This window comes from Myotis lucifugus, unplaced genomic scaffold (assembly GCF_000147115.1).
Source record: "Myotis lucifugus unplaced genomic scaffold, Myoluc2.0 scaffold_254, whole genome shotgun sequence".
Taxonomy (NCBI): domain Eukaryota; kingdom Metazoa; phylum Chordata; class Mammalia; order Chiroptera; family Vespertilionidae; genus Myotis; species Myotis lucifugus.
Genome location: NW_005871302.1, coordinates 1,129,068 through 1,152,280, shown reverse-complemented (window position 1 = coordinate 1,152,280; position 23,213 = coordinate 1,129,068). Strand labels below are relative to the sequence as shown.

Here is a 23,213-nt window from a genome sequence, read left to right as displayed (position 1 = left end):
GACCTCCTGGTTCATAGGTCGATGCTCAACTGCTGAGCCACATCTGATTCTTAAAGGGCAAAAGGCTTATGAGTCCAGGAGACATTTTACTGAAACGATGATCCAGAAGAAGTGGTAGTATAGTTCCATCTTCATTTTATCAACGGAGAAATAAAGGCAAAGAGCCGTGACTGGGGCAATATAGTTCGTCTAAAGCATAGCTCCAATCAGGATAAAAACAGAAGGAATGCAGCTATAGTTAGTTCAACCTTATCCAGGAAATCATGTTTCACACTATTCAAAACTTCTTGCAAAAGTCTCTATAGTGACCTGCTGGTTGACTACCTGGGAGTCATTTTTACTTGTTCAGTGCCTAGGGGGAGAGAAAATGAAACTTTTTTTTTTTTTAGTATTTTTATTGATTTCAGAGAGGAAGGGAGAGATAGAAACACCAATGATGAGAATCATGGATCAGCTGCCTCCTGCATGCCCCCTACTGGGGATCCATTCCACAACCTGGGCATGAGCTGTGACAGGGGATTGAACCCAGGATCCTTACGTCCGTAGGTTGACGCTCTATCCACTGAGCCAAACCGGCCAGGGCATGGAACTACTTTCTTATAGTTCAATTAGTCTGGATGGAGGAAAGTGAACTTAGTTCACACAAGTACCAAATTCCACACTGCCCCCTTTCAAAAAAATGCATGAAAAGTTAGAGCAAGAAATCAGGGTTCTAGATTTGTCAAACTAAGGTAATGTTTCACTTCCTTCCACCTCAAAATAACTGCCAGGAAACTCTTCTGTTGACTAGTTAAGACAGGCGAAGAGAAATTATTGGTGAGGTCCATAATTCCCACAATTCTTTTGATTATGCTTTTCCCATAAGCTTAAAAATAAAACACTATAAACTCAAGGTTTAAATTGCCAAAGTTCCTGAAAAAGAGGACTAGTTTATTTTTAGTATTAAAGAGGTTAACATTAGTTCTCATTATTCTGACTTATCCATAATGAAAGTCACCGGCTTAGAAAGTTGCAAACCCATACAGTTTCTAACAACTCCCACTAACTGTTAAGGACTCACAACAATAAATGTTATGTGCGTAGGAAAGATCAAAGAGTAGAAAATGCCAATCAGAGGTATCCAGAGAGAAAGAAGGTTTTCTGTGACTGAAATAGTATTTCATGTCCACGGTTCCGGAATAAGGCGCTTCTATTAGGAGCTGAGAAATCAAGATGAGAAACCTTTGGTATCCCAGCGGGATGCCTGAGTTCTCTGCCAGGCCATTTTTGGCCAGCCTAATGCAATTGGTTGGAGAAAGAGGCCTGAAGAAGAGCAGGAAGAAATGCTCAACTTCTCATCCATCTCCAGCCCCAAGGATAGGACTGAAGACTGAGTACAAATATACTCAAGGCTTGACCTTGAATGGCTGTGGGACAACTTGGAAAACGAACCACTTTGTATTTGAGTCAAACCTGTTCTGAATAGCCAGGTTGCTTCTATTCCAGGGCCCTTGTACTGGAGATCCTTGGAAAAATGGGCATCATAGGTGAGAGGCTGACATAGCTAGCGTTCTGTGATTTAAAAGGTCATAACCCACACAGATGGAAGTAACAGCCCTTAACACTATCCTGTAGATTATCGACATGATTCTACCTTTAGGGCAGCAGGACTGAGTAAATCCTTAATAATTTCAGGTTAGGCAGGATCTTGTGTCATAACTCATAGTAGAAGCGATAGGTTCTACTCTATAAAATCTATGTACAGTATAGATCCAGGAGGCTGGGTCACTTAGAGAGTGTGGCAGAACACATGGTCTTCAAAGATTTGCTTTTCGTGTGCTGAGAAGCTCTTGTCACAAATCGGACAATCCAAAGACAGGGTCTCCATGGGCTGCTGCTGCGAGATGTGATCAAAAACGTCATCGGCAAGGTTCGAGTTGCAGGTGGGACATTTCTTGATGGTGCGCTGGGAGGAAGAACAAAGAGGTCAGTAAAAGTGTAGGCTGTATGTGGCGGAGGCCACGTCTATCTTATTTTCCACTCTATCCTCAGCATCTGGCGTAATGCTTGGCACATGGTAGGTGCTCAAGTTCACGTTTGGAGAGGCTCCCTGGGGCTTTCTCTAACCCCAGGGTTGGAAGGCCCTAACGTTGCTGAAGCAGTCAAATAGCTTCCGGCCGGAAGGGGCCCGGGACATACCTTGTTTGGCCAGCTGCCTACTTCACACCTCCTTCCTGATCTTGTACTAAACCCAGCTCACAATGGAGACCTTGAGCCGGGTGTTGGATAAACTGTGCCTCCTTCTCCCACCTCCACAGGCTGCAGCTGACTTCAGGAGTTATCAACATGACCCAGGTTCCCTGTGGTTCTCCCATGAACTGGAGCAGAAAGGGGCATTTTCTCAAGGATTGGATGTGGTCAATCTCATGATTCAAAATACTTACCAGGCTGGGGGCAGAACTTTCTTGGATGCCTGAGGGTCATAAAAAAGATTTCATTCAATGAGAAAATATCACTCCCAGATCTCTACATACGTTCTAGCAGTTGTTTTTTGTAACCCCCTTATTTCCCTTTCTCCCCACTGCCTCTGACTGTCTATCTCCTTTATAAACCATTTACTTCTGATAGAGGTCAATAGGGGGGGAAAATGAAAAAATAATGAAGAGGCCATGTATGTTACATAATCAGAAAAAACCCCATCTAGTTTCAGTGGGTGGAAAATGAGATTTTTATAAAAACAGTAACAATTTAACAAGGAACAGTCTGAGAATAGATTTTAAGACTGAATCCATGTAGATGTTTTTCAAATAAAGTACTTACAAATGTTTAAAAGGAAAATTTTTTTAAAAAAATATATTTTATTGATTTTTTACAGAGAGGAAGGGAGAGAGAGAGAGAGTTAGAAACATCGATGAGAGAGAAACATCGATCAGCCGCCTCCTGCACATCTCCTACTGGGGATGTGCCCGCAACCCAGGTACATGCCCTTGACCGGAATCGAACCTGGGACCTTTCAGTCCGCAAGCCGATGCTCTATTAAAAGGAAAAATTAACGCGTACCCCTGCCTGTTGCAAAGATCTGATTGTGACTCTTGAGAACCTGACCACTTTAAACTGTCCAGAAAATGAGGTCTCGGGTCACTTTTGAAGACAAGAGAGGGACGTTCCCTGTTTGGTAAGGACACCTGACCCCTGGTCCATGAGAGACAAGAGTGGCTGTCACCCCCACTTCCTGTCATCCACACCCCCAGGGGTCTCTGTGGAGCACACGCCTGCTGCCCTTGGTCAGGCCATCGGGTGGCTGATGTAATGCTCGTTTCTGGGTGGCACTGCCCGCCTCTTGTGCTTTCATTTCCAAATCTTAATTAGGCTCCTCAGCTCTGTATGTGTATATCTGCTACACAGAGACAGGTCCCCGATTTATGTGTTGGGAATATAGCCACGGGACTCAATTTGTGTCTGCTGCTTCTAGGCGAGTGATCTGATTTGTGTCTTCTAGATTCAGATTTATTTCTCAATTAACACCTCTCGCCTGGCAATCTTTCTACTGGGTCCTCAGCTTCTGCCCAGCAAGTCTTAACAATGAGACTGGACTTCATTAGCATCTCAGACACACAAAAACCGAGTGGGGGGAAGGGATGGCGGCAGGGGTCTCTCAGCCCCCATGGCAAAGCTGTCTTACCAAAATATGGGTTTCCAAAGACAAGTCCTGGGTGTTGTCCGGCACCTCCTTGATCTGAAGTAGGCGCTTGAAATGGCAGAGAGTCACACTCCAGACCCATGTAACTCATCAATCTGAGGTTATCCCTCTTCAAAAGCTAAGGATAGAAGATTTAGAGCAACATGTTGAAAGACAACAACAAAGAATGGCCTCAACGAACTGGCAAAAGGGTGCCCATTGCAGGTAGTTCTTAACAAACAATGTGGTACTGAAGAGCCGTGGGAATGATAAACCAGATTCTTGAGAAGGGGAGGAAGCAGCCTCCGGGGCTCTGAAGATCTGAATTAAGATCTGAATCTAAAAGCATACCAAATTGTGTTTAGATTAACGTAAAAAAGAATTTAAAATCTCTAAACACATACATACTGAAGGAGGCACAAAAGTTGTATGGATATATGAGGCTGGCAGGAGCTATGTTAAGACTGAAATTGTTATACTTTGAGAGCAAAATGCTTCTTTTTAGTCTCCTTTCTAGAACAATTTTCTTACACAATGTAAATATTAATCTGATATATTTTTCCCTTCTTTATGTTTTATCCCATCCAATGGATATCCCAACCAAGAGAGTGAGAGGGAAGAAGGTAAGAGGGAGGGAAGGGATGAGAGAGAAAGAAAGAGAATAAGGTACAAGGGGGACAGAGAGCATTGGAAGTTCTTTAAAAAGAAAATTAGTAAACTGCTCCATAACATCTCAAGAGGACTTTACTACAGCTCTTAACAAAGCTTCCAAATATCTGGCCTTTTCCTTCTTGTGCTAAATTGTGTGCACACTCCCTCCCTACCCCCGCCTGGTCCCATTGGACTATTCCAGGAAAACAAGGATTTCAAAGTCACAGTGTATCTGTCTAAATGAAGAGGTTGAGAATGACAGGGCCAGAAATAGACCCCAAAGGGCTTTTACAATACGGAAACACCCTGGAATAAATAGTAAAATCAAAAGTAGAAATAACTGCTTGGAGGCATAGCCCAGAAGGGTCACAGAGGGTAGAGGTCGGGAACTGCTGGAGGTGTAGACCTAGAGGGAGTGGCCAGAACGCATGGACACCCACTCCTCGATGCTAGTCAGGGCATGAGAATGGCTTCAAGTGCAACCACTTCATTTGCTGTGATCATCCTCAATCAATCAATCAATCACTCAATCAATAATAACTTGTGTTTAACACACAGCAGAAAATACCGGTTGGATGAATGAATGAACGGATGAAGGGATGAATGAATGCAGTGTTTATTAGGAGCCTACCATGGGTGCAGGACTGGTACAGACCACCACTTCTGCTCCTGGTTTGGCAGCAGAGAAAAAAAGAAAAAGTTGTGCTGAAGGAAAGGGGTTCCTCACTAGCATAAAAGTGACACAGGGTATTACTCTCCAAAGACGACACTTACAATCACGCTGAAGATAAAACCAAAAGTACTAAGTCAGATCATCGTCAAAGCTGTTTCTTTCAGGTTGACTGCTGCCATGCCAAACAAGTTTGTTATAGAACAGAGAGAGGACTTTGTGGTAGATCAGGAAACCAGATTAAATTTACTTTGTTTAGGAGCATGTGCCTCCCTCACTGTTCCAGAATGGGCTCTTTTATTTAACTTATTTATATTTATTTTTCATTTATATACTAGAGGCCTGGTGCACGAAAATTCGTGCACTGCGGGGGGGGGGGTGTCCCCTCAACCCAGCCTGCCCCCTCTCACAGTCGGAGAGCCCTCAGGGGATGTCCTACTGACAGCTTAGGCCCGCTCCCCGTAAGCCGCAATTTGGTCTCCCTCTGCAGAAGGTGACTGGCCAATCAGGGGAAGGCGACGCCCCCATCACGCCTCTGCTGCTGCCAGTGCTGGCCGCCGCAGCTGCCTGAGCCTTGGCCCGGCCCTCATTGCCTGAGCCTTGGGCCCCCACAGCGGCAGTCGTGCCATCCGAGGCTTGCCTGAGCCTCAGGCAGCCACTGTGGCTTTGTCCGGAAGGACGTCCGGAAGATGTCTGCTCTAAATAGCATATTACCCTTTTATTAGTATAGATATATATTATTATTTATATTTATATTTATTTTTTAATCTTCACCTGAGGATATATTTTCCTCCCCCATTGATTTTTTTAGAGAGTGGAAGGGGTAGGGGAAAGAAAGAGAGAGAAAAAGAGAGAGAGAGAAAGAAAGAGAGGGAGGGATCAACATAAGAGACACATCTATTGGTTGCTTCCTGTCCGAGCCTGGGATTGACTGGGAATCGAACCCACAATCCTCGGGTCCCCAGGCTGATGGGCAACCAGCAGGGCTATTTAACTTTTTATTTTATTACCATACCTCTGGTTCACCCTGCTCCTTCCCCTTAAAATCTTGGAGTTTTCTACCCTCATTTACATACTCACATCATTTTCTCCTTCCAATCTCTCTTTCTCTCTCTGCAGAACAGTACATATCATCTTGTTCTCACTCAGCCTTTTTGACAGGTCAAAGTTCTCGTCCTGTCAATAATTAAAAAAAAATTAGGATTAGGATCATATATGATAATCTGGATCCACGGTGGGGTAAAACAAGATCACAGAGGTTCTAGCTTTACAAAGTGTTGGGACTGAGGTGGGGGAGGGTGGAGTAGGGAGGAGTGGTACTATAGAGCAGATCTAACTAATAGAAAAGTGACTTAAAATGCCCGAAGGCCTGGGCGAGCATCCAGGTGCCAGTTTCTTCTGGTTTATAAGTGACCAAAGAGAGAAACAGTTTGGGGAAAACCTCAATACTGACTTATCAGAGTTAGGGATAAATGGAGCCTTGTCTAACCCCACCCAACAATGGAAGCAATCCTCTTTGTCTTGAATAAACATCTCAGTCAATGCAGCCCGAAGCTTTTAGGGCTAGGTTGGCATGACTCCCTCCCATGTGAAAACAGGCATCTGGACTCAGGTTACAGCGAGGAAGAAAGAATCTGAGCAGGAATTTATTCAAGGCCACCAGGAACCCACACTGGGATGCTGGGCTTGATGTTGACTTGACTAGTTTCATGAATCCCAAACTCCTCGGCATGCTTCAGAGCTTTCCACCTCCTACCTACACGCATCCACATTCCCAAACCTCACAAAAACACTTAAGCTAATCCTACTAATTGTGGAGTTTTTTCCTAAGATTTTTTATGTGAATGCTGATGCTCAAACTGCTGTGCGCTTCTAGCCAACCCTGAGGTAGTAACACTAGGGGGCTACCCGGTGACACTGCTGACTGCGGGCCCCTGGCTTCCCATCGCCATTGGCTCCTGCTGGCTCTTCCAGTCCTGCTTCACTTCCTCAAAGAGCAGACATAAGGAAGGGCTCTCTGAATCTGCTCAGAAATCTGCTCGATGGTTACAAAAATCCCCCCTGAGGCCCATGGTTGAGCTGGGGCCTGTATTTCCAGGGATTCCCAGGCTGGTTTCTGGCCACACACTCCATCCCTCCTCTCTTTAGCAGAAAGATAAATTTCTCTCCTTAACAAGGGTCTACAACCCTCTGGGCCTGTCTAAGAACCACAAACATTCGCACCCCTTGCTTCCTGGGCCCCTTGTCTCTGTCACCTACCAGTGCAGCAGCCCTGAGCTGCCTGATCTGTTTGTGGAGTCATTGACTCTCTTTGTACTTCTCTAAGAAACAGGCTTTCCTGGCCTCTACCTTTGCCCTTAGCCAAGTCCATCTCTTGTACTAACTGCTCTTCCACTGTTTTTTTCTTGTTCCTAGGCCCCTGGAGTATAAGAGACAGAGTCCTAATAGGTAGGGGCCTTTTGGAAGCTTTAGGAATAAAGAATTGGTATCAGCCGGGGAGCCCCTGGATATTGCAAAATATTCCATGAAAACTGAGAAAACCCATAGCTGTCACAAGAAGGTTCAAATCTTTGGATGGCTCTAGATTATTTAAAACAGTAATTTATTTGCTACATTAGAGGTCACAAACCCAAATATGTAATATAACTGAACGAAGGAGTTGAATGCAATGAAACAGTGAAGAGAGCAGACAAATGGAGAACACATGATCTATCTACTAGTAAAGGGTGCAGCAGCTACTCAGCTGCAGATATGGACTCAATGTGTCCAGATCCTCTAATTTTTCAATGGAAGCTGAAATACAATTTTTAATGGGAAAGATTCCCATTTTTAAGTATTAGTAACTAACTCAATTAAAAAAATACCATCTGGGCCAAATAAAACATTTCAGTTAGCTAAACTTAACCTATGAACTGGTGATTTACAAACTTTGTTCTACTCTTTGTTAGGCTAAAATATGCAGTATCTTATATAGTAGTAGGTACTCAATAACTGATTGGATAATGACTCACTGACTGAATGAATGATACATATATAATGAGTTATAATCCCAGTAGTTGGATAGGCTCCAGACATCAGGATTTCTCATGTTCTTACATCAATTCAGAAAATGGGGCTCCTAGGCACCTGTCATCATCATGAGGCCTCTTTTCCAATAATATATTATAGAAAATTATTAGTCAATTAGGCTAGCATTACCATTTTACTATAGCTCAGAATAATTTATAATGACGACAACTGACAATATTATATCAATTGTAAGGAAATTTTTGACTGCTGTAATATTTTCCAATCATAGAGCTCAACTTTATAATCATTTGCCTGCCTGCACAATAGCTCTTTAAGAAGGGAATTCCTGCCCGGCTGGCATGGCTCAGTGGTTGAGCGTTGACCTATGAACCAGGAGGTCACTTTTCAATTCGCAGTCAAGGCACAAGTCCAGGTTGGTGGACTGGATCCCCAGTGCGGGGTGTGCAGGAGGCAGCCAATTCAATGATTCTCTCTCATCATTGATGTTTCTAACACTCTCTACCTCTCCCTTCCTCTCTGAAATCAATAAAAATATATTTTAAAAAAGAAAAGAAGGGAATTCCTAGCCCAAGGCTCTATTTACTACAACCTGTCATAAAGTTTACCTTCCAATATTCTTTTATCACTCATCACACATTAAAATACCTACCTCTCCTAAAAATTTTGTACATAGCAAATTCTCTATCCTTCTGGGTAGAATGCAACATGTCCAGAGGTAAATGCTATTTTCCTCTTTGCTTATTTATCCTGTCCATCACCTGAGTGTAGACCCTATCCCTTCCTTTTTGTAGGCTCCCTCCCATGTAGCCATTCAAAGATAGACATGCCGTTAACTCCTGCTGTTTCTTCGTTGCAATAGCTTCTTGTTTCTTCAGCTCCTCCACTGTCTTCTCTAGCTTCTGCTGGTGCTTCCGATTTCAGGACCACTGTTAGAAACACATGCGCACACACACACACACACACACACACACGCACGCACGCACGCACTGGGGAAGGGCCTGCCCAGCTAATGAGCAAGCAGGATGCAGAGAAAGAAGCAAGCCTTCCCTTATTAGTTTCTGAGAACAGCCATGAGATACCTCTTTCAGATGGCTTCCTCTGAGACCTCCCCCAGAGCCAGTGATATCCAGGTATATGATAAAGAAAGAACAATGTATATATTTTCTCCTCAATGACAAAAAAATTATATATTTTCCCAAGACTCTACCTGTTCCTTTAAATTGAGAAAGAGCTGGCCATTTTCCTTTTTCAGACATTCCAACTGCTCTGTCTTATCTAGAGCTTCCTGAACAAGCTTCTCCATTTCTTCCTCTTGAGTTGACAGCTGTGCCTAAAGCAAAAGTAGTAAATACAACAGATATAAAGAAGGAAAGCTAACCAGGAACAATGCTTTTCAATGTGCATAAATTAAAGAAATGTGTGTTCCTCCCGGCTGGTGTGGCTCAGTGGCTGAGCGTTGACCTATGAACCAGGAGGTCACTTTTCAATTCCCAGTCAGGGCACAAGCCCAGGTTGGCGGACTTGATCCCCAGTGTGGGGTGTGCAGGAGGCAGCCATTCAATGATTCTCTCTCATCATTGATGTTTCTATCGCTCTCTACTTCTCCCTTCCTCTCTGAAATCAATAAAAATATATTTTAAAAAAGAAGGGAATTCCTAGCCCAAGGCTCTATTTACTACAACCTGTCATAAAGTTTACCTTCCAATATTCTTTTATCACTCATCACACATTAAAATACCTACCTCTCCTAAACATTTTGTACATAGCAAATTCTCTATCCTTCTGGGTAGAATGCAACATGTCCAGAGGTAAGTGCTATTCTCCTCTTTGCTTATTTATCCTGTCCATCACCTGAGTGTAGACCCCATCCCTTCCTTTTTGTAGGCTCCCTCCCATGTAGCCATTCAGAGATAGACATGCCGTTAACTCCTGCTCTTTCTTCGTTGCAATAGCTTCTTGTTGCTTCAGCTCCTCCACTGTCTTCTCTAGCTTCTGCTGGTGCTTCCTCTGCACAAAAACAGATTTCAGGACCACTGTTAGAAAAACACACACACACACATACGCACGCACGCACGCACTGGGGAAGGACCTGCCCAGCTAATGAGCAAGCAGGATGCAGAGAAAGAAGCAAGCCTTCTCTTATTAGTTTCTGAGAACAGCCATGAGATACCTCTTTCAGATGGCTTCCTCTGAGACCTCCCCCAGAGCCAGTGATATCCAGGTATATGATTAAGAAAGAACAATGGATATATTTTCTCCTCAATGACAAAAAATTATATATTTTCCCAAGACTCTACCTGTTCCTTTAAATTGAGAAAGTTTTCCTTTTTCAGACATTCCAACTGCTCTGTCTTATCTTGAGCTTCCTGAACAAGCTTCTCCATTTCTTTCTCTTGAGTTGACAGCTGTGCCTAAAGCAAAAGTAGTAAATACAACAAAGATATAAAGAAGGAAAGCTAACCAGAAACAATGCTTTTTAATGTGCAAAACATAAAGAAATGTGTGTTCCTCCCGGCCGGTGTGGCTCAGTGGCTGAGCGCTGGGCAAAGGTTTGCCGTGGCCTACCTGAAGCTGATCCACTCTGACTCCCATCTTCTCATTCTCTGAGGACAGCTTCTGGTTTTGTTCTTTCAGTCTGCGGAGGTGGAGATGACTATGTGAAATATATGCTGGTGCCTGCTGGCTCCCCCAGGCCTTACATGATTTAAGGCTGCGTTGGCCCTAAGCCTCCAGATTTATTTTAAAATCCATTAGTCTCTTCTTCAGTCCTGTTTTGCCTTCCTGACCTCAAAGTGCAGGTATTCGATACTTCACGTTAATACGTGAATTTAGGTCGTTTCTCCTTACCATTCTGACACAAAGTTCTCTAACCTGGAACCAAAGAGATTATGACTCAAAGGGGAGAACCACACCCTCAGTGTCATAATAGGAAGACTGTAGTCTAACAAATTCTGGAAATCTAATCTGACCCCCCTAAGGGTGCCTATCCGACGGCAGTTCCTCGCATGCAAGGTCACACTCACTGTAGCAGCTCTGTCTCCCAAATGTCCTTCTGCTCTTCCACCTTCTGTCCCAGCTTCTTGTTGATGGTCTTTAAGGTTTCTAGCTCCTCCTACAGAGTGAAATGTCAAAGGCACAAACCATTTCTAAGACAGTTTTAATATCTCAGGCAGCCAACAAATATTTATTGAGCACGTATTACATGTCAGACATAGCATGGCATAACAGTGAATAAAATATCCGAGTAAAGGGGTTTCTCATATTCAAATATTCCTAATATGTTCTTTCCACATTAAAAATGTATCTACCTTAATTTCTCTTCCACTGGAGCATATATTTGCCCATTAATTCATTAAACAAATATTTAATAAGCGCCTACTGCACACCAGACACTGTCTGGCATTGCAGACACAGCAGTGGATAAAATAATGTTACTTTTCTCCTAGAAATGCACTGTTCAATAAATTCAGAAAGCCACACATGTAATTAAAAAGTGTTAGTAGCCACATTAAAAAGAGTAAAAAGAAACATGAAATTAATTTAACCACTAGTAAATTTAACCCAATATATCTAAAATACTGTTTTAATGTGTAAACAAGAAAAGGAATTTTACACTTTTTTCAGACAACGTCTTCAAAATCCGGAATATATTTTAGGCTTACAGCAAATCACAACCTGCCACACTTCACATGGGGCTAGTGGCCACCATATTTGTCCTAAACATTTTTTTTTCTCCCAATGCCTTCTGAACTGAATCAATTCTTGTGTATAAATAACAACTATTTGTTTTTAGCTCTAAGGTGGGAAACGTTTTAGTTTATAGCAGTGGTTCTCAACCTGTGGGTCTCGACCCCTTTGGCGGTCGAATGACCCTTTCACAGGGGTCGCCTAAGACCATCCTGCATATCAGATATTTACATTACGATTCATAACAGTAGCAACATTACAGTTATGAAGTAGCAACAAAAATAATTTTATGGTTGGGTCACAACATGAGGAACTGTATTTAAAGGGCCAGAAGGTTGAGAACCACTGGTTTATAGACTTCTAAAAAGTCATTTTTTTTTCCTGTTTAACAAATTGTAGTTAAGCCCTAGCCGGTTTGGCTCAGTGGATAGAGCGTTGGCCTGCAGACTGAAGGGTCCTGGGGTCCTATTCTGGTCAAGGGCACATGCCCAGGTTGTGGGCTTGATCCCCAGGAGGCAGCCAATCAACGATTCTCTCTCATTATTGATGTTTCTATCTCTCTCTACTTCTCTCTTCCTCTCTGAAATAAATAAAAATATATTTTAAAAAATTGTAGTAAAATATACATAGCATAAAACTTACTATCTTAACCATTTTGAGCACACAGTCCAGTGACATTAAGAACATCCACGCTGTTGTGCAACTATCACTCCATCCACCCACAGGACTCTTTTCATCTTGCAGAACTGAAGCTCTGAACCCATTAAACACTAACTCCCCCTTTCTCCCTCCCCCAGCTCCTGGCAACCACCATTCTACTTTCTGTCTCTATGACGCCGACTACTCTAGGTACCTCATATAAGTGGAATCATATGGTATCCATCTCTCTGTGTCTGACCCACTTTTCCCAGCATAATGTCCTCAAGGATCATCCACGTTGCAGTATGTATCAGAATTTCCTTTCCTTTTAAAGCTGGACAACATTCCATTGTATGTACATGTCACGACACGTCTCATCTAGCCATCTAGCTGTCACTGGATACCTGGGCTGCTTTTACCCTTTGGCCATTGCAAAAAATGCTGTTATGGACATGGGTACTAGCATCTCTGTGAAAAAACAGGGAGGGAAACTGAGGCTCATCAGAGATGTTAAGAAATTTCTTCTGGCTCATCAAACAATAAATGGGAGAACCAGCCTGTTGACTCCAAAGACAAGGTTCCTAACCATTGTATGATCCTGTCTCCAAAAACATAAAAAAAATCTGAGTGCAAATCCCAGCTCGCTCCAAAGCCACAAAATATGACATTGACATTGAGCAAGTCACTTACCTCTCAGAGCTGTGAGGCTGTTTTAAGAATTAAGTGAAGTGACGTGCTTAATTATAGTGCCAGGCACAGAGCAGGTACTCATGAATAAATATTGGCTTTTGTTATCTTTATAATAACCAGTAGCAAGTATGTAGGAGAGCGAATCCAAGAACCCAGACCCTCTGATTCCTTGGCTAGAAGCTGGTAGATAGGCTGTAAGGCTCCTGGCCAGATGCTGTTCTTGACAGCTGAGTTGTGAGTTATACCTATGTCACCTTTAATGGATATATCTTTTTTTTTAAAAAAAATATATTTTTTATTGATTTTAGAGAGGAAGGGAGAAGGAGATAGAAACATCAATGATGAGAATCATAAATCAGCTGCCTCCTGCACGCCCTCTTCTGGGGATCGAGCCCATATCTTGGGTATGTGCCCTGACTGGGAATCAAATTGTGACCTTCTGGTTCATAGATCAACACTCGACCATTGAGCCACACTGACTGGGCTAGTTTACAGTCTTTAGAGAAAACTTCTACTTCAGCTTCTAGCATTATCAACTCTCATTCACCATCTGCTGATTTGAAAAGAAGTTACAAAGAGTTTAGATAACCCACAACCTTACTTTATTACTGCTTCTCTCTTGATATCCATGTTCTAGCTCATCAAAGCAAATTATTTCTAACTAGAGGCCCAATGCAAGAAATTTGTGCAAGGGTAGGTCCTCGCAGCTCCAGCTGCCTTGGCCCTCGTAGCTGCCTTAGCCCTCGCAGCCCTGGGTCGTCTGGAAGGTCGTGCAGACGGTAATTCCGCTGTTTGGCCATTTGGTCAATTTGCATATTACACTTTCATTATTATAGATTCTAAACAGGCACTGAAAAGAAGTAGTCAGACTGCATGGGTTTGAATCCTGGCTCCATCACTTATTAGCTGTATAAGAGATTACTGAATTCCTCTAAGCCTTAGGTAACTCATCTATAAAGTTGGGGTAATAACAGTACATATTCCAAAAGTTTGCCATGAAGTTTAAATAAAATGATCCACATAAAATGTTTAACACTATGCCTATTCAAAGATATTAGTGTAAGGGAGTGAGGTCACAAGCAAAACAGAAAATGGTGCTGGCCTGGCTAAGGGGCACCATCCAATTCCATACTCCAAAGTCACGTTAGCCAACAGCCATACCTGCTTTTTTTGGAGCTCAGCCTGCATGTCTGAGTTCTGCTTCTGGAGACTGACACAGCTGTCCTTCAGCTCCTGGTTTTCTTTGCGAAGCTCCTTGTTGTTTTGCTCAATCTCTTCCACCTCACCCTATGAAAGAGCATTCTGTAAACTATTTGACCCTTTGTAGCTCAATGGATATTCAAATCCTTGTAGCAGAAAATTCCCATAGCCGGGGACAGAGAAAGTATGAATGACTCCCCCTCACTATAGTGACATCTCTGTACCCCAAATGGGAGCAGCCCCTCAGTATGTAAGGAAGACAGTAAAGATGTGTGTCTGTATACATTGCAGTACTGAGCCTGCCACTACCAAGAAGAAAGAGAAACAAAATTAAGGCCCTATAAAGTGAAAAGGGGGAATGACAGAAGAATGTAGACTCTTCTCGCAAACACTTAGTATTGCTTGTCTCTCTTATGGACTTGGCTTGTTGAGGCCGCCGACAGTGTTTTGATTCTACATCGCATCCCTAGTGCTACCATTGTACTAGATGGACAGGAGGTGTCCTGTTAAGTAAGTGAATCTAATACTCATACGTGACAGGCTCTGTGTAGAAGTGAGAGATCCAAGAAGAATTAGTGCATCTCTCCTCAAAGGAGCGTATCAATTTACTGTGGTGATAAGGTGTGAAGGTGGGAAAAATTAAGGAAATAACTGAATGCCAACTGAGCTACACTAGTTTTAGAGAAAGGAGAAATCCCTTGTTATGATTCTTGCTAACGTTCCTAAGTCATTCTGAAGTGGGTCTGAGTGAGTATTGTACAAATTCTTCTCAATAGTATCTGTTAGACAGTCATTAAAGGCTTTTTGACTCAAATCCCTCCCCATCCTAGAATTCCTACTCTTATTGGCGGGAAGGGATAGAGGTAAGTTATTCACAGACCTGAGTGGTAACCACCAGGATGTCCTCCTCGTTTTCTGGGCGGAACTGGAAAGGGATACTTGCTCCCCGGACCAAACCATCCTGATCCACATAGCAGAACTGGTAATACTCATCATCCTTGGGCAGGTAGTAAGCTGAGAACACAATATTATTTGTAATCCAAAGTCAGGTCTATTCAGAAAACTAAAAATCGGGAAGTCTTTTATCTGCTCCAGAAAGCCAAGATCCATGAAATAAATTAGTCTTGGCTACTGTTTTCAACACCTTTTACCCCCTATTTTTCTCACCTTTGAATTGGACTTCCTGCTGTTTGGTTGATACGTTGTTTGGGTCAGCGGGCAAAGTAACCCACATGAAGGTGTAATACTCACGGGTTGTCTTCCATCCCACCTGCAATGACAAGAGGCTCCATTCAGCACCTGAAAGTGCTCAGGGGGAAATCCTTATTTGGGCTCTGTCTTCTCAAAGTGTGCTTACCTTTTATTTATGTTGAAAAGACAACAGAATGAGTGGACAAAATCCACTTACCATGAATCAAATCTTGTTTTTTGACCTATGACAACCATATATGGTAAAATGTCTGATACAACTAAAAACTGGCACACAGAGTCCAAAAGACCTGTCTTAGAAGGAAACAAAAACTGATAACTCAACATCCAGGACAAGAGTTCCAAAAACTGTATCTCCAAGTCAGACACAGAACTGGGAGTGATGGGAAGAAGTTCGGGGATTGTGAACCTGGATCTTGCTATTGTCTGACAAAGGTTCTTGGAACTTCATCAGAAAGCACTTTTGATCTGCCCTCTCCCTTAGTGTGTCCTTTCCTGTGTCCAGATCAGTCTTATCACTTATACCAACATGGTTATACTACTGCATTTTTTAAAAAATATATTTTTTGAATAATTTGCATGTTGGGGATGGAGGAGGAGGAGGCTTCTTAGATGACAAGGCACCACATAGCCGAGTCCAGGCTATAGAGTTTGCATTTCTTTGGGGTTTTTCTTTTTATTTATTTATTTAAAATATATATTTTATTGATTTTTTACAGAGAGGAAGGGAGAGGGATAGAGAGTTAGAAACATCAATGATACGACTGCGTTTTTAAAAAAAATATATTTTTTGAATAATTTGCATGTTGGGGATGGAGGAGGCGGCGGCTTCTTAGATGACAAGGCACCACATAGCCGAGTCCAGGCTATAGAGTTTGCATTTCTTTGGGGTTTTTCTTTTTATTTATTTATTTAAAATATATATTTTATTGATTTTTTACAGAGAGGAAGGGAGAGGGATAGAGAGTTAGAAACATCAATGAGAGAGAAACATCGATCAGCTGCCTCCTGCACACTCCCCACTGGGGATGTGCCTGCAACCAAGGTACATGCCCTTGACTGGAATCGAACCTGGGACCCTTGAGTCCACAGGCCGACGCTCTATCCACTGAGCCAAACCGGTTAGGGCTGGTGTTTTTCTTAAGGCATGCTTAATGAAGCCTTTTTGGTGCTGAAAAGAATAACAATCTGATATCATAAAGGCCTCTTCTAGGTATTGAATGCAGTAAGTCATAAGATAGAAGGATACTGTGAAATATGCCTCAGAGCAGACAGCTGGCTACGTGGAAAATATTCTCACTAAATGTGAAGAGGAGTACAAGATGGCTCAAATTGTATCTCGAAGATAAGAGGACACCAGGGAATAGAAAGGGAGCCATTGTGTCTCCAAGGGGAGAACACTCGGCAAATGAGAAGCAAAATTACATTTATTGCCATATTTTGACCCTGCCTGAGCCCAGTGGGAAGAAAAAGAACGGAGAATAAATTCCATTTTTCTATATTAAGGAATCGGAGCAGGGTTGAAAAGGCCACACTGAAAGCTCATCAGAACATACTAGGCATGTTTTAGTGTCTCATTAATACACACCCCATCGCTGTAAGCATCTCACAGCCACTGCAGTATGCGGCGGAGCAGGAAGCAGGAATTTTATGGAGTCTTCATTCACTTCCTGTAGTTTCTTAATGTACTGTGACCAAAATATCATCAGGAAAAGCCTAAGAATTATTGCCGCCTTGGAACAAGAAAACAGCTTTTAGCTACCTGCGATTTCTGTCCCTGGCTCCTCCACCTGAGTAGTCCTGGTCCCAGCCTGCTTCTCGTGGCGTGGTATTTCCCCTCTGAAACCTTGGAGGCATTTACATGCTCAGGTAAAGGAGAGTATGGAGCTCAGGACTAGACACTGAAGGTAGGAGAGCTGACTCCCACTCACTTTAAGCTCAATCACCGGTGGTAGCTTTTGCTATGTTGAGAAGATGTAGCATACTGCACATTCAAAAACATTTCATGAATGCCTACTTGGTCCAGGAAGCACTTGGTGATGTGGACTTGAGGGATACGATTAAGAACATAGTGAAAAGCCTGACTGGTGTGGCTCAGTGGTTGAGAGTCGACCTTGAACCAGGAGGTCACGGTTCGATTCCCAGTCCGGGCACATGCCCAGGTTGCAGGCTCGATTCCCAGTGTGGGGTGTGCAGGAGACAGCCGATCAATGATTCTTTCTCATTATTGATGTTTCTATCTCTCTCTCCCTCTCCCTTTCTCTCTGAAATCCGTAAAAATATATTTTAAAAAACACACTGAAATAACACTGGGAGAGCTTTAGAAGTGAGACAAAAAGGACAAAAGTTTAGAGTTGACGTTTAATTCTCTAATTTACCATTTGTTGTTCAAAGGAAGAGAGGAGGCACAGCAGAGGTTTGGATGTCAAACAAATTTTCTTTACCCTTTACTCATTGGGAGATCTTGGGAAAGTTTTATCTGTGCACGAGAGATAATATGACTTATCTCGGGAGCTACTGTGCTATGAGGATTAAGTTAGAACACACACACACAACCTCATCAAAGGCCTAGCACATTGTGTATTCTCAAAAAGTTTGCATTCTTTATTAGTCTTAAAACTTTCAGGCTTCAGGGTAGGTGTTCAAATAAATAGGTTTATGGACATGAACATTAGAGGCCTTTCTTTGGATTGACCATTTCCTTATGGAGGCATGGCAATACCTCTGGAATGCATGAAGCATTCCAAATGCAGATGCATTTCAAAAAATGTCTTTAAACATGTCTTTTTAAAAAGCTTGACTTTCATTTGGTTTATGGGCAAGTCTTCACTGGAAGTTGCTAAGTGCTTGGGGAATACAACCAGTCTAAGCTGAACAGAAACATAACAAAAAAGTTACAGATTACACTATGAACTCTAATAAGTACTTTTTGAATCCTCCTCTTTTTTATTATCTACTAGAGGTGCACAACTTGGGGGGCGGTCCCCTCAGCCCAGCCTGTGCCCTTTAGCAGCCTGGGAGCCCTTGGGGGATGTCCGACTGACGGCTTAGGCCTGCTCCCGGAGCCACAGCCGGACATCCTTAGCACTGCCTCGGAGGATCCCGCCACCACTGCTGTGCTCTCCAGCCATCAGCCTGACTTGTGGCTGAGCGGTGCTCCCCCTGTGGGAGCGCACTGACCACCAGGGGGCAGCTCCTGTGTTGAGTGTCTGCCCCCTGGTGGTCAGTGTGCGTCACAGTGACTGGTTGCCATTTGGTCGATTTGCATATTACCCTTTTATTATATAGGATACCTGCACTGTCCAATATGATAGCCAGTAGCCACACAAGGCTATTTAATTTTGAGTTAGTTAAATGACATTTAATAACCAGTTACTTGGCCACACTAGCCACATTTTATTTATTTATTTTTTTGCTGTTTCTTTTGTCTCTCTTTTTAAAAATTTTTATTGATTTCAGAGAGGAAGGGAAAGGGAGAGAGAGATAGAAACATCAATGATGAGAGAGAATCATTGATCGGCTGCCTCCTGCATGCCCCCTACTGGGGATGGAGCCCGCAACCCGGGCATGTGCCCTTGACTGGAATTGAACCGGGGACCCTTCAGTCTGCAGGCCGGCACTCTATCCACTGAGCCAAACCAGCTAGGGCCACATTAGCCACATTTTAAATGCTCAATAGCCACATGTGGCTAGAGACTACTGGACTGGACAACGAAGGTATAGCTCCATTGTAGTAAGTTCTACCTCACCTGTGGGAAGGATATAACAACTATCATCTTCTTTACAAAATAGGAAACGCTCTGGTGTGTCAGGTTTCTGTGTTAGGACATCTTTTAGTCTAATGTTTCAGCCTCCTGCAGTCTGCGGAGCCGTCATGTGTCCCTCTGGCTGTCTGTCGCTGCCTCGAAACACCAGCTGCCCTGGCTCCAGCCATTAGCTTGGAATTTCAAACAATTAAGGAAAAGTTAGTGGGGGGTGTAAATAAGGACCAGCTCCTTCACGTGTGGTCAAGAATGATGTCCGAGTTCAGGATGAACGACACTGGCAAACAAGCACATGACATACTGAGGTGTCAAAACAAAGGTCACAGACGTTGGAACTCGGCAGTGTGAATGACTTAAATGTGACCTTTACTTCCCGTCTCTGGAAATAGGAAGGTTTGTCATTATGATGTGTGTGTGTGTGTGTGACAGATAAAGACACAGACGAGGGGAGAAGCCGAGATAGAGAGCAAGTTGGCTCTAATAAAGAAGTCCCATTTCTGTACTTGAACTGGCAGGGTGATCAGGCATTAGAAGAGGCCACTGAGGGAGCTCATAAACCTTCTTCCCTGGGAAATCTTTTTTTTTTTTTTAAATATATTTTTATTGATTTTTTACAGAGAGGAAGGGAAAGGGATAGAGAACTAGAAACATCGATGAGAGAGAAACATCGATCAGCTGCCTCCTGCACATCCCCCACTGGGGATGTGCCCGCAACCCAGGTATATGCCCTTAACCGGAATTGAACCCGGGACCCTTCAGTCCGCAGGCCGACGCTCTATCCACTGAGCCAAACCGGTTTCGGCCCCTGGGAAATCTTCACAAAGAAGAAAGACACACTTACGCAGGAACAAACTTAGATGCAGGATGCCAAACCAGGCAACTTCCCAGCATCCTTTCCAGATTTACAATACTCATATTAAAACAAGTTAGACACTCTACTAAGTAAGAAAAGAAAGCTTACTGCAGGGGTCCTCAAACTACGGCCCTCGGGCCACATGCAAATACAAATATTGTATTTGTTCCCGTTTTGTTTTTTTACTTCAAAATAAGATATGTGCAGTGTGCATAGGAATTTGTTCATAGTTTTTTTTTTAAACTATAGTCCGGCCCTCCAACTGTCTGAGGGACAGTGAACTGGCCCCCTGTTTAAAAAGTTTGAGGACCCCTGGAAGTCACAAAAATGATGTAAGGGAACAATCATCCCTGTCAAGTCACAGATGAACACTCCAAAACAGGATAATTTTAAAAAATGTACGTTTGGTCTTTGAAACCACAATATAACCTTATTTTTGCTTGGGTCCCAAGGCAGATGTTGGTGTGTGAAGGGGGAACTGCTGGGGAGCTTAGTTCAGGACTTTAACATTGGCCAGATATAACATGCACACTGCTTGTAACACACAGTAAAGAAGATTCACCTCTAGTTCCCAGTCACTTGGTACTAAAGTAACTACTTACCCTAAAGATTCCAATCCAATCCTTCCGACGGGGAGTGCAGTGCTCGGTGAGGGTGTAGTAGCATGTGACGTCCCCTCCAGGCACATAGAACTTCTCCACGCTGTTAAAGACGACCTGAGAGAAGTGACAGTGGTCCAGCAAGACAGCTGATGTGGGCGGGTCTCCTACTGTCTCCTCCATGGCCGGGTCCTGTTATGAGATATGGGATAGAATACGGCTCAGAGGGAGTTGTCTGAAATGGTGGCGATTTCTGGGCTTTCGTCCAGGGAACATTCTGTTAGAGACAAGTCAGGAAAAGCAAAAAGCAGCCTGACTAGTACTGAAACCATACAACCTGCTTTTGGTTTCACTTCGAGCCATTTTGCATTCATAGCTTCCTTTCTCGTAAGACAGTGGTTCTCAACCTTCCTAATGCCGCGACCCTTTAATACAGTTCCTCATGTTGTGGTGACCCCCAATTTCATTGTTACAAATTGAACATAATTAAAGCACAGTGATTAATCACAAAAATATGTAATTATATATGTGTTTTCCGATGGTCTTAGGCGACCCCTGTGAAAGGGTCGTTCGACCCTCAAAGGGGTCTCGACCCACAGGTTGAGAACCACTCCTGTAAGAATTTTCTGAGAGTATCTTTGACCTCTTCACCACAGGCACCACCATGATCACATGCCCTTGTTCTCTGCTCAGAACTAGTTTGTTCACCTTCTTCTAAATGCCTTAAATAAGTGAGGCGGCCCGGAGGAAAGTAGCTTGAGCTGGGGATTGGAAGATATAGATTCTAGATTTTTGTGTGTTTTTTTTTAGATTCTAGATTTTTTATCTCAATAAGCTTTGTGACTTTCAGAATACCAATTTCTCTAGATTTCAACTTCTCCATTCAATTCCATTTACTATCCTATAATCACCAGGCCCTTCCATATATGAAGGCACTCCTCTAGGAACTGGGGATGGGTGCAGGGAGGAAGATAGGGATGAGAGAAGGAGACTGTTTGACATGTGATGGTAACAAGCATGGGTTCTGCGATCAGAATGGTGGAGTTCAAATTCCAGCTTCACCACCAATGACATGCGTGACCTTGGGCAATTTACTTAATCACTGGGCTCTATGCCTATTTCCTTAATCTGTAAAATGGGGCTAATCACATCTATCTCATTCGGTTTTTCGTAGCATGAACTGAAATAATGTAGTGTCCAGTCCCTAAATCAGTACTTGCCATAGAGTAGGCACTTCACACAAAGTAGACATGTTGAATGACAGAATAAAGTACTTAGCATAGAGTTAGTATAAAAAAAGGGTTTAGCAGATGTTAGTGAATTACTACTGTTGTGGGTGTTTTTTTCCCCTTCTGACACAGTGTTTGCCCTCACAATGAGCCCAACCCAATATGGAAGTTAGATGAGTAAACAAGTGACAGCCAATGGATGATTTAAGTGCAAAATCTCTTAAATTCAAAAGGAGAAGCGATGCGACTGGTTAGGAAAATGAAGGGAAGTTTCGGGGAGTGAGTAGAATCCTAGGCCAGTGATGGCGAACCTATGACACACATGTCAGAGGTGACACGCGAACTCATTTTTTTGGTTGATTTTTCTTTGTTAAATGGCATTTAAATATATAAAATAAATATCAAAAATATAAGTCTTTGTTTTACTATGGTTGCAAATATCAAAAAATTTCTATATGTGACACGGCACCAGAGTTAAGTTAGGGTTTTTCAAAATGCTGACACGCTGAGCTCAAAAGGTTCGCCATAACTGTCCTAGATAACGCCTTCAAGGAAGATTAGGATTTTGATAAATGGCTTTGAGGTGAGGAAATACCAGGCATGAAGCAGCATGCAAAAAAGCAAAGAAACAGAAAAATGCAGCCCATGTTTGGAGCACAGCAAGGGAGTTTGGATCCCTATCTATAAAATGGAGATAATAAAGTTTATTAAATAAACTTTCTAGGTCACAGTACAGATAAAATGTGATCAAGGACGGGAAACAATCTGGGAGGTAAAAGCAGTACATAAAAGAAATATACACAGTCTTTTGAATTGCTGAGACTTGATATTTCTTATCCCTTAAAAGCTACATGTCCTGACTTCTAAATGCCTCCCTGGACTAACATGTAGTGAATCCATGATTTGCAACCCAGAATTTTATCGGGAAATGAAAACAATATTGCATCTCTACACAGCCGATGAAGAAAGAGCTGTGCATGTGCAAACATTATATGATACCTTACAAGTTCAGCTGTTGGAACATGTTGGAAGATTGTATACACGCATACACACATTTTAAAATAACTAAGTACAATAATAAAAAAAAGACAGTCATTCTTCTAGCCCTGCCCCACTTTACTTTTCCTGGTTTTATTTTGAACTCTAAGCAACCAGGCCAGTTTTTTCATAGAAAAGCCACTGAGCTATCTATTCTTGGGATTGAGTTTAATTAAAAAAAAAAAAAAAAAGTATTGGCTTTCTGGTTTGTGACACAGTTTAACCACATCCTCAAACCTCAAACCTCAGATCAGTTTTTCTAAGGAAGAGAGAGATCATGTTGCAGTCTAGGTCAG

The 23,213-nt window shown here is 42.7% G+C and overlaps 1 protein-coding gene across 4 annotated transcripts; it reads right to left on the bottom strand.

The window, feature by feature from the left end:
* Positions 1-894: 894 nt before the first annotated feature.
* On the bottom strand, positions 895-20,853 carry CALCOCO2 (calcium binding and coiled-coil domain 2). Of its 4 annotated transcripts, XM_023762577.1 has the most exons (15): positions 20,654-20,788; positions 19,184-19,371; positions 15,393-15,495; positions 15,106-15,239; positions 14,187-14,312; positions 11,033-11,121; positions 10,575-10,644; positions 10,307-10,420; positions 9,930-10,016; positions 9,217-9,339; positions 8,837-8,923; positions 6,060-6,155; positions 3,662-3,797; positions 2,424-2,452; positions 1,741-1,945 (listed from the first exon to the last, which is right to left on the bottom strand). In XM_023762577.1, the coding sequence occupies exons 2-15, from the start codon at positions 19,208-19,210 to the stop codon at positions 1,769-1,771; spliced, it is 1,398 nt and encodes a 465-aa protein (XP_023618345.1). In that variant the 5' UTR covers positions 19,211-19,371; positions 20,654-20,788; the 3' UTR covers positions 1,741-1,768. The 4 variants fall into 4 exon arrangements, with proteins under 4 accessions (XP_014319980.1, XP_023618345.1, XP_023618344.1 ...); XM_014464494.2 differs by lacking the exon at positions 19,184-19,371 and having other exon boundaries at positions 895-1,945; positions 20,654-20,853; XM_023762576.1 differs by lacking the exons at positions 9,217-9,339; positions 19,184-19,371 and having other exon boundaries at positions 20,654-20,853.
* Between the last annotated feature and the right edge of the window lie 2,360 nt (positions 20,854-23,213).